The 13,782-nt window shown below is 52.8% G+C and overlaps 1 protein-coding gene across 1 annotated transcript in view; it reads right to left on the reverse strand.

Annotated features, from left to right (window-relative positions):
• MEGF6 (multiple EGF like domains 6) overlaps nt 1-9,646 on the reverse strand; it is an 87,833-nt gene extending 78,187 nt beyond the window's left edge. Inside the window, exons 1-3 of the mRNA XM_074161457.1 lie at nt 9,561-9,646; nt 7,116-7,250; nt 3,181-3,290 (exon numbers count right to left, since the gene is read on the reverse strand). Of these exons, the coding sequence (XP_074017558.1) occupies nt 3,181-3,290; nt 7,116-7,250; nt 9,561-9,646 (331 nt within the window). The remainder of the gene's footprint in view (nt 1-3,180; nt 3,291-7,115; nt 7,251-9,560) is intronic.
• Nucleotides 9,647-13,782: the final 4,136 nt, after the last annotated feature.

A 13,782-nucleotide genomic window follows, 5' to 3' on the forward strand; every position in this document is an offset into this window, starting at 1 on the left:
GTTTCCCTGCCAGTCCTTCCTACACCCTCTCCTGCTCCAGAAGAACACGCTCGTGCTTCGGTCCAGGCCACCAGCAGGAAAAGTCATCACACCCCTGCAAACCAGAAGCTGGGAGCTGCTCGGGACGGAGGGTTTGGTTCCACAGAAAGCAGGAGGGTTCCCAGGATGGTCTGTGGAGCGGGGCAGAAAATCCCAGCTCAGGGACCCCTCGGGCTGCCCCGTTTGCCCCAGTCCAGCCTAGGGAAGTGGTTTTAAGCCAGCCACGACCCTCCCTGGAGCAGCACGTATCTCTCATCCCAGTTGCTCACCAGCCAAAGGTCACATCCCACCTCAAAGCCCCACCAACACCCCGGCAGCAATTTCTGCTGAATTTCTGGAGCTGGTGTCATTCTGCTTCTGCAGGGCCGGCTGTCCCGAGGAGCGGTTAAAAAAGAGACCAAAACCCCCCAAGCCGCCTATCACAGGAGTATTATTTAGGATGCTCTAAGTGCTCGGGGTTGGCCAAACCCAGAGACACTGGAGGGACAGAGCAGGGGCAGGAGGGGATGTGCCATTAAACCGGCGCTGAGCCGTGGCACAGGGTCCATCGCTGCCTCCATTTGCACCTTGGTGTCCTTCCTGCTAAAACACCCCTCAACCGACCCTGTCACCCTCATCCTCCCTTTGAAATACAAAGGTTAATGGACGGAAGCAAGGGACAAGCGAGGACTTTGTAACCTGTTCTTCAGCTTACGCTCCAGCTGCAAAACATCTTCAGAGCCTTCCTACTCTTGGGAATAACACACCAACACGTAAACAAGACCCGTTTACAAGGGAGCAACAGGAACGACGGCCTTCGGAGAATAAACACCAACGGCTTGTCTGTCACATCGGCGGCAAATCTGAAATTAATAGGGAAAGCCAAAGTCTTTTTGTCTCCAGAAGAGCTGGGCCTCCCTCTCTTTTTATTGCAGAGCGACTCTGCAGCGAGCACCCAGTGAGGAGCATCCCCCAGCCCCGGTGATGGATGAGGATGAGGATGATGAGGAGGTAAGAGCGTGCCCTGAGCAGCTCTTATTTCCTTCTCTCTGCTTCCTTCCTGGATGGAATTACTCACTTCCTCGGCAGGAAAAATCATTACAGAACCCGCTCTTCTGAGTTCACCCGAGGTTATCATCTGCTCGCTGGCAGCGGGTTCCGAGGCCCCCACGGAGTTTCCTCTGGCGTGGGGGGGTTGCAGGCGTTTGGACAGGAAGGATAAAGACTGGTTGCCAGACATACCTTTTTTCTTTTTTCTTTCTTTTTTTTTTTTTTCTTTTCTTTTTTAAACCTTTGCTTCAAAGCACAGGGCAGGTACAGGCAGCCTCTCTGCAGAACAAATGGTGACCAGCCGTGGGGGACATTTTCCTGTATAGTAGGTCAATTACAATCAAAATCGCCTTTCCGATGGGCTTGGACACGGGCTGCTGTCATTCCCCTGGTGGCAAGGAAGGTCAGGTCCCAAAAGCTCTGTTGGTTTGCCTGCCTTATTACTTAAAACGAAAGCTGCTTTTCTCTGGGCAGGGCAGGCAGGCACCCCTGAAGTCTAATTGGGAAAGGATCAGAGCTCCATTCTGCAACGAGGCAGAGAATCAATAACATGTCGCAGGGAGCGTGTGCGATTCTGCCTCGATGGGGACACTTATTTCTACACGTACGCTCGGATAAACCTTTGTTTGATTCAAGGGAAGATTTTACTTTGCTCTCAACATCTCAAAAGCCAAGTTTAAAGTTAAATATTTCCCCAGCTGGATGTGGCCGCAGCGTTTAGGGGAAGGAGCCATCAGCTCCGCAGCATCTGCCTCCCCCGTCACGCAGCACAGCCCGGAGGGGGGGGCGGGACATGGGGCCCACGAGGATAATGCTGCCTCTGTCTTCTGCAAGAATAGCATAAAATCATCTCATATACTAATATTTGCACATCCCTCGCCTGACTCACGTGCAGATCTGAATACAGCCTCCCCGCACGGCTGGGGAGTAGGTACTTCCATGCCTGTTCTGCAGAGAATTCCACCAGAGCAAACAAAAAAGAGGAGGAAAGTCAGGCCCAGAACCCAAAAGCCTCAAGTTTTGGGTGTCTGCTTCAAACCCTACAAGTGCCATCACTTCCCCCATGCTGGCAGCTTGCGTTCTCCTCCGAGGCTGATGGACATCCCTTGCTGGATCCCACCAGTCCTGAACCCAAAGGCTCACCCTTTGGAGGGGGCGGACAGAGGGGAGCACTCGGAGATCTCTAACCTCTGGCAGGGCTCCCTCGAGCTCAGTGAGTCTTAAAAACAACAGATCTGGTACCCGACTCACACACACCTTTCCAAAGCAGCTGGGGAGCTGCATCCCTTTACAAGTTGATGACTTCAAGGCCAGGTTTGGACGGGGCTTGGAGCAACCTGCTCTGGTGGGAGGTGTCCCTACCCAGGGCAGGGGGTGGCACCGGGGGGGCTTTAAGGTCCCTTCCAACCCAAACCATCCTGTGATTCTGTGACCGAATCCCGCTCAGGGTGAGGAGCGGCCAGGGACCACACTCCAACGAGGGACCACAATGAGCCACCAGCCAAAATCCACTGTCCCCAAAGCCCGGCCCCGAAGCCCAATTTCCCAGCCTGAGAGCAATTAGCCCAAGGCGCCTCTTCCGAGGAAGCAGCTCTCACGAACGCTGAGTAAAAGCAACGAGACGGCAAATTAGCCATCACCCTTCAATCACACACAGCAATTACTGGGTTTTATAATGAAAAGTCCACCCAGGGCTTGGATTACAGCTTTCCGGAACTTCTGCCAATGGCATCCTTTGAAACACCAGCTTGGGCTTGATTTTAAATGTTTAGGAGCATTTGGCAACTGGATAAATGAACGTGACTCTGAAAACCCTTTCATGCTGCGATGAGGAAATTCTCCAAAAAACGGAAAACACCACACAGCGCTCCCTGGGAAGCCAGAGAAAAACCCTTCTGACACACAGCAAAAATAAATAAAAATAAAAAAAACGAGAAACAAACAACAACAACCCCCCCCAAAAAAAACCAAACCCTACCCCAGTTCTTTTTAAAAGACATTTTTACAGCTTTTACTGCAGGCACAGGACTTGAAATGAGCACCCCCAGCCAAAACCCGCCCCCCCCGGACAGCAAGAAATGGAGAATCTCACCCGAAGAGCGCGGCACTTACGGTAGAGGCAGCCGGCGTCCCCCTCCAGCTGCGCCCAGCCCGGGCAGCACCGGTAGGTGGTCTGGTGTCTCACCCTGTACACCTGCCTGTACCCCGTGTAATAGGCTGTTCTGCAACACAAAACACAGATAATTCCTGCAGAAGGAGGAAGCTGGGAAGAAGAGGAGTTGTAACTCTGACTGTGGCTGCAAATAAAATGAGGAATTTGGGTTTTCAAAGGTGCTGACGTTTTTTTCCACCTGGTCTAGCAATGATCGCTGATGCTAAGAAAATACTTAATTTACTTTAATGGGGAACACAAGAGAGCAGAGTGTCTGAGTCCTCATAACACCCCTTCCGGGCCTGGAGTTGGGGTACTAAAGCAGGGATTGATCTGAAGCATAAATAAACACAAGCGACACTTTTTTCCCCCGGAAATTCGATGCTGTGTGTACGTGAAAATTGAAACACGGATAAAACTTTTGAAGCCGCTTTTTAAAAAGCTCCTTTGGCAGAACATGAAACTACTCCACCAAAGCAAATCAGACAAACAACAACAAATATTTGGCACAGCAGATGTGTTGTACATGTCCACTGAAAATATTTATCCTAACTCAGTCTAGTTGTTTGATTTTGTCTGAATGTTTCTACAAAAAAAAAAAAAAAAAACCTAAATAACGGTGAACCATTGATTCCTGCGAAGGAAACCTTCGGCTGCTCCTCTGTGCCAACCAGCATATGGACGCACAGCTGAAGAAAATAAAAGCAGATACCGAATTTTTTTTTTGTAGGAGCTGTTAACAAATTATGAAGGAAACAGTCATGTTCCAGAGCAGCTGAGAAAGCAATTTGCAGGCACTCAGGCACCAGAAGAGTGAGGAATCAGGCTCAGGTCCATCTGGATTCTCTTGGTACCACAGGCCATCTCCCAGCCCAGGGCTTTCCCACGGTGGCAGGGTACAGGAGGACACGATGGGTGCAGGGTGATGCTCACAAGAATTAACTCCATGAGCTGTTCTGGAAAACACCATCCTCTTTGTCCAAAAGGAGAAAGACTGCATGGAAGCAAGGAGCTGCCTCCATCTGCCCTGCCCGGGCTCAGAAATGAGAAGGAAAAGGTATTCCAAGAAAAAGCTCAGGGCTGCTCCTGGCCTCCTCTCTGCCCTGAACAGCCTCATCCCCACGAGTCTCGCCGGGTTCCATCGCACACTTCAGGTCCTTAAGTCAGCCCAAGTGGGTTCTCGAGGAGATGCAAATATTTTGACAGCCCCAGTTGCCCGTGGATATCTGGATGCTGCAGACTGGAAAGAACCACATAGGAGATACTTTATCTCCAATGTTTCTGTTTTCTTTTGTGTTTTAAGGAGTCCCTGGCGCAGAAAATGTTGAATGAGCCAGAACTAATGGAACCCAGGCTTAAAAATCCTGCTGTGTCCTGCTGCTGGAAAATCCACTTCCAGCCCCTGCGGGACAGCGCCGTCATTCCTCCAAGTCTGGTTACTGGGGCTGAGAAAAATAACCTTCTGCTGTCACCTAATTCGGGAAAGTGATACAACCAGTAGCCAAACCTTCCCTTTCCTGGGAACAACAGGATGTGCAGCCCAAGGGATGCTCAGCTCACCCGCCCAGGAGCAGACGCTGGCTCTCAGAGCAGGCAGTGCCCGAGCCCCGCGGGGGCAGAGCAAGGTTTGTTCTGGTTTTTAGGAAACGTTACAGCCCAGTACTCTCGGCACAGATACAAGCCTTAGAAAAACAAATGCTACTGGTTTTGGAATGCACAGACTGGGCAGACGATGCCCTCTCCACTGCCCCCCATCCCTGTCTTGCCGCAGGCTCTGGCCCAGCCAAAAGCGGCGTCCACGCTGGCAACGGCACTGATGGCCCAGGCAAAGTGATGGGCTGCAGCAGCCCAAGCCTTCCCGGGAATTTTAGGAAATTAGCTAAGGATGATGATCCCGGCAGAACCTGCTCCTCACCAGGCAGGTGGGGAAAGGAGAGCAGGTGGTGGATTTTCCTAGTCGTGGCCATGAACTCAAAGCCACAAAGGCCAGTTTCAGGCCATGCCCTGTGTATGTGGGATCCCGAAGCCGTTAATACGCTTCCCAAGCCCCGTGCTGCCGGAGCCAGGTCCAACTGGAGCGGGTCCAGCATCCCCGGGGATGCCGACACCGCGCGCTCCACTGCCCTCGATTGCCCAGCACAAGGGAGCTTGGCAGGAGATCCTCCATCTATCGGAACAAGCTGCTGCGACGGGAACTCCCCAAACAAGTCTAGAGCGAGGGGATACGGGACAAAATCTTGCCTGAGGAAAGTTCTGCTGGTAGTCCTTTTCCTGCACTTGCTGTTAGCATTCCCTGGGTGAAATCCCTGGCAGCACCTCTGGGCTTCACCTCCCTGTTTTCATCAGGAACAGGGTTTTAGCGCCAGGCTGTTCTGATGTTTATAATGAAGCACGACAGAAAGTTTTTTCATTTCAGTTCCTTGATTTACAACGTCAAACCCATACATTAAAGAGCCAAAGGGGCAGCTGGGGCTGAAGAGTTCCCAGCCTTTGAAGTGGGAGCAGACAGGGCACCGATCATTTCAAAGTCCTCCCTTTAAAACGCGGTCAAAAGACGGACTCTGTTTGCTCCTTTATCACCACTGCTCAGATATCATCACCAAGATAATTACTGGCAATTACAGGTTGGGAGGAATTCCTAAAGTCAAGACTTAAAAGCTGTCTCTAGTCCAAAGATGCTTCTTTGAAACTACTGCTATCATCGTTACTCTGTAAAGGCTCCTAAGTGCCTAATGAGGCCAGAAGAGCCAGTGGAGCACAGAAGATTGGGCACATTGTGGTTCGGCTGGTGCTGCAGGTAAGAAAAGTCCATTATTTGCTCTGTTGCCCATGTTCAGAGCCCTCTCCCAACAACTCCCTGCTTGGTCTCCCAGCTCCCCGTAGGGCCAGTCGGTGACTCAAGAGACTACAATTAGCTGAACGACCACATCAATTCTCCACTCGGAGAACACCCAAACGCCTTTCCTGCACGTGCAGGTCAGACCCCGCTGGGCTGTGGGCTCTTCTGACGTGGGCCTGGGCATGGTCCCACCACAGCAGCCACCCCTCCTCGTGGAGCAGCACTTACAATGGCCATGTTTATTCATTTTTTTTCAGCCCATACACAATAAACCTCACTTGGACTCAGCAACTGCCCTTCAGCTCTGTAAGGCTTTACGGAGGCATTGAGATTTTTGAAGCTGAGACATCTAAAGGTACAGGAATAAGGCACGTGGTGCAATTGATTCATGTCATTAACACGGCGTGACCATAGGGGACAGATGGAATGTGTTGTCAGAAGGCTGGGAGCAGCTCACCACAACGACAAAGTCTCCTTAGAGCAAAAGCGATCTATCTTCTCCTTGGGAATTCCTCGACAGCTTAAAACCTCTCAGCGCCACAAAGATGGCAGGGTCAGGAGCCCAGAGATGCTCTTAGGGTTTACAAATCTCTCACAGTCTCCTGTCTTTAGCCAATAAAGTATCTCATTAAATAGCTCTACTTTTTACAGCTAATTTGTGGGTTTGGAGCCACATCTCTGCCCGTAGCTCTCCGTTTACATCCAACCCTACATCAACGGCTTTGTTGCCTTCACACCAGACCTACTGAGGGCTGGGTACCACACACCGGGCACTTCTGCTCCCTCCCTGGAGAGCCACTGGGGACAGCCACAGCCACCTTGTCTGGTCACCAAGACCCCTCGGAGGGTACAAAGGGGTTTCGAAGCTGTCTCCTGCACCAGACCACAGCCTGGGCAGCAGGATGGGCGCACGGAGCGGGGGGGTGTCTCCCCAGAGCCCACCAGCACGATGGGCAGATGCAAAGCGAGCAAAACGCTCATTTCCCCGCCACCGGTGGTGAGAAGGAACCCGTTGCCATCGGGCAAGGAGCAAGGCAAGGAAGGAAGAGGCCGTACCTGCGCTCGTAGCCCGCGCACCACCGCCGGTCCCCGCAGTCCTGCTTCCAGACCTTGACGGTGCGGGTGAAGGCGCGGGCGCAGGGCTGCCGGTGCCCCACCATCGCCAGCTCCTGCTCCGCGCAGACGTGGGGCCTGCAACACACAAAGAGGGGGGTCTGCCTGCTGCCCAGCTGAGTGTTTGGCCTTAAAACAGAGAGGGCGGATGAGAAAAGAGGGAGCAGCCACAGGACACGGCAGCACAATAACTGCTGTGTTCGTCCATTCTGCCCGCTCTCAGTTAATGAAGGTTACATACGCCTTCTTTCCCCCTGGGGGACTATTTTCCTGACTGTTGTCCTTACAAACACCAACGATACAGAACCATAGATTCATTCAGGTTGGAAAGGACCCTTGGGATCATCGAGTCCAACCATCAACCCTACTCTACAAAGTTCTCCGCTACACCATATCCCCCAACACCACATCTCAACGGCTCTTAAACACATCCAGGGATGGTGACTCAACCCCCTCCCTGGGCAGCCTCTTCCAGTGTCTGACCACTCTTTCTGTGAAGAATTGTTTCCTAAGGTCCGGTCTAAACCTACCCTGTTGCAGCTTGAAGCCATTTCCTCTTGTTCTATCACTAATTACCTCTGAGAAGAGACCAGCACCAACCTCTCTACAATGTCTTCTCAAGTAGAGAGTGATGAGGTCTCCCCTCAGCCTCCTCTTCCTCAAACTAAACAGTCCCAGCTCCCTCAATCGTTCTTCATAAGATTTATTCTCCAGGCCCTTCACCAGCTTCGTTGCCCTCCTCTGCATCTTCTGACTGTGTTTGGGGAAAAAAAAAATATATTATTCTGCCACTAGAAATGATACATCTTTTTATTATTACTGCTTTAAGTCAGAATTCAGTTTGCTCTCTTAGATTTTTTTTTCTCACTCAGAGCTAAGGGCTGCAAAACTAATTACAGGAAATAAAGTGAATATGTATAACCCAGTGAGTAAGAAAATAAGAAAAGTACCATTTGTAGTTTATTTCTTTTCTAATCCTAACTCTCACCAAATTGAGTCAGTAGTTTTAACTCAGAATAAAGAGGGAAACATTTGTCCCTGACTTAATGAGTTCTGAGCCATTCATTATCTGGGGCGGCTGCTGTTGCCTCCAATTCTTCAAAAGGGACCCAGAGTTTTCAGAAAAAATACTTTCTATAAAAGAAGTTAAAGTAAATAATTTGGACGTGGTGAAGCATAGAGATTGCAGCTGGCATCTGGCTGCTGCAGGACGTTCAATTACCCGGCTGTTCCAGCCCGCCTGGCAATGCCTGTGGGATTTACCGCCCGGTTTCCTTCCCCCCCCCAGCCCCCAGCTTTGCTCCGAAATCCCCTCTCCTCACCCCCACCTTTGGCTCGCAGAGCTCCGCACACCCCCCCTCCCCACTGCTAACGGGGACCGGTTTATTCTGCCGTCGATTCTGGGAGTGTTTCCGTACAAAGAGCTGGAGGCTGGTGCCCAGCGGGATCTCCCTGGAGCTCACCCCGAGCCGCCCGCGCGCCCGAAAAACGGCCTGAGAGGAGCCACAAGAACAAGGCTGGCAGCGGCACCGCTTTGCTGTCATTTATCACAGCCAAGAAAGGTCCTTGTGTGCCCCTGAGAGCGGCCGTGTGTGTGTGTGTGTGTGTGTGTGTGTAACGGGCAGCATCGGCAGCGCCCTGCGGGAAGCGACAGCGCTTTTCTTTTCCCCGAGGCTTTGGCACACATCGCCCCCCCCGGGTCTCAGCCAAGAAGCCCTAAAAGCGTTCGTCAGGGCCGGAGCACAAAATCTCTGACATGGGGAGAAAAGGCATCTCCTGGCCAATCCTCGATCCGCTGAAAGGGACCCCTTTTCAAGCCGAAGGCTGGGAGCTGGCGGGGGAGCAGCGTGGGGTTAGGGCACCACGCAACGCTGGGCTCATTTACAACAGGAATTAGAGCAACCCCCCCGCACCCAGAGATCATCTTCTGGCAGGAGACCAGATTTGCAAGGAAGTTTTCCAAAGAAGCCAAATAATTAACAGCAAACTGTAACTGTAAAATCTAATTAAAAAGAACGGACTACGTGCTGCTGGAGTAACTGCAAAGGGGGGAAAGAACCAGGGAATAAGAGAGAGATACATGAAGGGCAATAAAAAGAGCAGATCTGTGAAGAAAGGTCAAACTACTGACACAGCCATCACCTCTGGCGCTCACACAACAGCAACGTTTCAGTTAAAAACAGCGAGTTGCCTCCTGCGAGCAAAGACTACCCAGATTTTCAAATTTCTGTTCACCTTTATGTACATCTGGTACTAGATAAAGAGAGAGCAGCCCTCCCTCCCCTCCCCTCCTCCCTTCACCCTTGATTTTAAAATACTGTATTTAGCTTTGGCTTTACAGTTCCCTGCCCTACAAACACCCCCCGCTTCTCTTTTCCTGCTACTTACATGTGGGGCTGAAGTTTGTTGCCAGGAGCAAGGGAAGAGACTGGCAAAGCGAGGATGAATGAGAGTGCCACCGCCCGAAACTCCATCGCCACGGCTCCTCTTCTGCCCCCGGCTGCTCCCGGGGGGTGCCCGGGAAATCCCACCGCCTTCCCCAGCACGACCTGCTCCCCAAAGGAGGACGCTCCTGGCTACCTCCTGTTCCCAACCGGCCGGCGTCTCCTTCTCTCCCTCCGGTGAAGGACGATGCTTTCGGAGCACAGAGGAATTCTCGCAGGGGGGAGAGCAGATTTATCACTCCTGGGTGCTTCCTCCCATCTGGGTTCAGTTCAGCGAGTTTCTTCCAACCATGGGAAGCGATTATGATAGCACAGATTGTCACTGGGTTTTTCCCCAAACCGAACCTGGCTTCTTACGCTCCTTTGCTCGCAGTGAAATGTGCTGGAGTGACTTTTCCTTCTGGCGTTTGCTTCTTGACAAAGCCCGAAGCCCCGGTGGCTCACAAGACCTGGGTCCTGTCCAGCAAGGAAGCCCCATGTGGGTTCAGCTGCTTTGGAGTCGTGATCTGCTTCTCAAGGCGATATGAAAAGCGGCACTCGGGAAGGGACAGGACACGGGAGGGATGCTCTCCTGCACAGCGGGAATCCCACCCCCCGGAGGGATTTTCCAAAGGCAAGCAGTGCTCCTTTACCCCGGCCGTGGGGCTGGAGCCATCCTCCTGCCACAGCTCCCCACCTTCCTCCCGAGATGGGACCGAGTATCTCCTGCACACACGCACCCCCAAGAGCAGCTTCCCTGCATTCCCAGGGAGTAACGAAAACTTTCCTCCTGCCTTTCCCAGGTCCAGCTCCCTTCCCTCACATGCTCCCTTGTTTCTCTCCTTGCTGACAGTCAGAAATCCCTCCCACCAGCGTGTCCAGCCCCGGCGAGAGGAGGGGGAAACCCTGCCCAACAGTGCCAGGGAGGGAGTCGGGTTTGTTCCTCCAAAGGCAGCTCGTTTGCACTATCCCAAGGCCAACTCCGTACGCACCACCCAAAATCCCTTTCCCAGCGGCTCTAAAAACATCCCCCAGAGATTTAATCTCAGCTCCGCTGCCCCGGGGCGGCCCTGGGCAGAGCTGGCCTTCGGCAAAACTGGGGTGTAAGGAGGGGGCTCGGGTGAAAACTGGAGATGTAGAGGACTTGCAAGGGGGAGCCATTCTTCAGGTGTTGCAATGAGCTCACGAGGGTCCCCACTCTGCCCCAGGAATCAGAGAGGGGAGAAGCGGTACCCCTTCAGATTCCGCTCTGAGCAGTGCCGAAGAGGACGGCAGCATCCCGCCCCCACCTCCTGTTCTGCTGCCTCAAACAGAACGGAGAGGGGGGAAGAAGAGGCAGGATCATTGTAAAGCAAGCAGTTGGCTAAAACGACCGCAGAACTCGGGTCTTTCAGCCCTTCCCTGGGAAAGCCACGCGACTTCCAGGATAGAAGCCCGGAGAGCCACCGAGGCAGCTCCCAGGCTCCCGTAGATCTCCGGGAGCGCGGCTTCCCCCCTTCCCACCTCCCTCCAGGGCCAGGGGAGCAGAGGGAGCAGGAAACCAGGAGAGCCATACAGGACACCTGCCCAAGAGAGCAGAGAGAATCTAAATTCTGTCAAACACAGGGAAGGAAGATAGTTAAACCAAGATGTTTCAAGGAGGAGGAGTAGGACACATCATTAATACTGATTTCTGTGAGCGAAGAAGGATGAGAAGGTTTGGGTGGTTTCGGTGCCCACGCCGTGCTCGTGTTCCACCATTATATCAAGACTGACGTCACTGCAAGCCTTGCCCCAAAAATTGGTACTTCTGGAAGAAACCGAGGCAGCTGCTTTTCACACCTTAACCCTTCCCAAGCCACAGCAGTCGCACAAACCGCTCGGGCCAGGGAAAGGAGCCGGTAAGAGGGACTAACGCTGCCACTTCGAAGCATCTGCCAGGCCTCAGAGGTGGGAATTCAGCATCTTCCCGTGTTCCTGGAGAAGAAAGGCAACTACATAAAGATGCTTTATAAGGATGGAGAGAATTCTGGGATATAATAAATTCAGGCCTCCGTTTTCCTGTCAGGACTTTGAAAGTTAATACTTTTCCCACAGTAGGAAACCGTAGGACTGCTCCCAGTTACTGCATCAGTGCTGACAACCCACAGGTGTTCCTTCCACCCAGATGATCCTCTGTGCGGGGCCAGCTTCGGCAAACACGGTGCTGGGAACGCGGAGCCAGGATTTATAGGGCATCCAGGTGGGATGAGGCACCAGTGCGTCCCAGTCCCTCCAGCCACAGGGGAGCTGTGGACTGTGGCTCCCTCTCCAGGAGCCCGGGGCGAGAACTCACCCAGCGTGAATCCAACACCGGGATTCTTCTGGAAGAGTCGCTTTAAAGAAAGAAACGAGGCTTCTGGTTAAAACAGGCTCCTGGGAGCAGGGGCCGCAGGGAGCACGGCAGAGAATTCCTGAAGCACATGGGAAAGACGGATAACTGAAACCCAGCGCCGCCCGTGAAGGCAATTTAACATGTTTTCAATTTTGTACCATTTCCCAGCACAACCGCCAGCCGAAGATGTCATCCTCTGGCTCAGGGTAACACAGCCCTGGAAAGCGGTCAAAGATACAACACGGCTCCACGAATAGTGATGATAATATCTGTAATAACGCCAGAGACCACAGAAACACAAATATTAGCTCGCCGTTCATTCCCCAGCATTATTCACTCCTTGCTATCGAGCGTGCTGGGCACGGCACGGGCTTTCGGGCTCTGACCTCGCAGTTCTGCCCTGGTTCTGCGTTGCTCCGTCACCTTCCTGCGCGTCCCCTGCCATATCCCATCTGGAAACTGCCACCGGGTGGTATAATAAGGAGGGGAAAGGAAAAGGGGGAAAAAACCCCGTGGACTGAGACATAGACAGTTTAATAGAACAATATTATGGGCAGAGAAGAACCTAATGAGCTTCAACAAGGGCAAGTGTAGGGTCCTGCACCTGGGGAGGAAGAACCCCAGGCACCAATATAGGTTAGGGGTGGATCTTCTAGAAAGCACTACTGAGAAGGATCTGGGAGTCCTGGTGGATAATAAACTATCCATGAGCCAGCAATGTGCCCTTGTTGCCAAGAGGGCCAATGGTATCCTGGGCTGCATAGGGAAGAGTGTGGCCAGTAGGTGGAGGGAAGTCATTCTCCCCCTCCGCTCTGCACTGGTGAGGTCACAACTGGAATACTGCGTCCAGTTCTGGGCTCCCCAGTTCAAGAGGGACAGGGAACTACTGGAGAGAGTCCAGCGTAGGGCAACTTCTTAAGATGATGGAGGGATTGGAGCATCTCCCTGATGAGGAAAGGCTGAGAGAGCTGGGGCTCTTTAGCCTGGAGAAGAGAAGGCTGAGGGGAGACCTTATCAATGCTTACAAGTACCTAAAGGGTGGGTTGAGGGAGGATGGAGCCGGACTCTTTTCAGTGGTTCCCAGTGACAGGACGAGGGGCAACAGGCACAAGCCGGAACATGGGAAGTTCCATTTAAATATAAGGAGAAACTTCTTTCCGGTGAGGGTGCCAGAGCCCTGGAACAGGCTGCCCGGGGAGGGTGTGGAGTCCCCTTCTCTGGAGATCTTCAAGACCCACCTGGATGCAGCCCTGAGTGATGTGCTCTGGGCAACCCTGCTTCGGCAGGGGAGTTGGACTAGAGGATCTCTAGAGGTCCCTTCCAACTCTGACAATCCCCTGATTCCGTGATATCAGCAAAGGAAAATAGCAGTAATAATAAAAATAGTAACTATGGTAAAAGAATATACAAGTCACTCTCACCGGCCAGTAAATCGGTGAACGGGCACCGATGGCGAGTACCCGCACCCCGGGTACCCCCACTTCTACACCCAGCGTGGCATCGGTGGCACGGGACGTCCCGCTGCCCATTCCCTCCCTCCGTCGGGGCTCCTTCTCCGCTTCTACGGGAAGCTGAAAAAAAGACCCTGGAAAATATAAACATCAGGATCGGGCTCGGCAGCAGCCGGGACGCTCGGCCAGGCCCGGCCCCCCCCCCCCCCCCCCAGCGCTCAGCTCCCTGTCCCAAACCCACGCTTTGGGATAAAAGTTATTGTAACGATCAGAGCTGGAGCAAGGGAGGGGGGAGCCTTGGCGCGAGGTGGCTGTTTCGCTGTTTCTGCACAATATTGATAATATTTGGGTAACAGGAACTCACCGCGTCTCTCATCACAAAC

The sequence above is a fragment of the Numenius arquata genome, chromosome 20, assembly GCF_964106895.1.
Source record: "Numenius arquata chromosome 20, bNumArq3.hap1.1, whole genome shotgun sequence".
Taxonomy (NCBI): Eukaryota; Metazoa; Chordata; class Aves; order Charadriiformes; family Scolopacidae; genus Numenius; species Numenius arquata.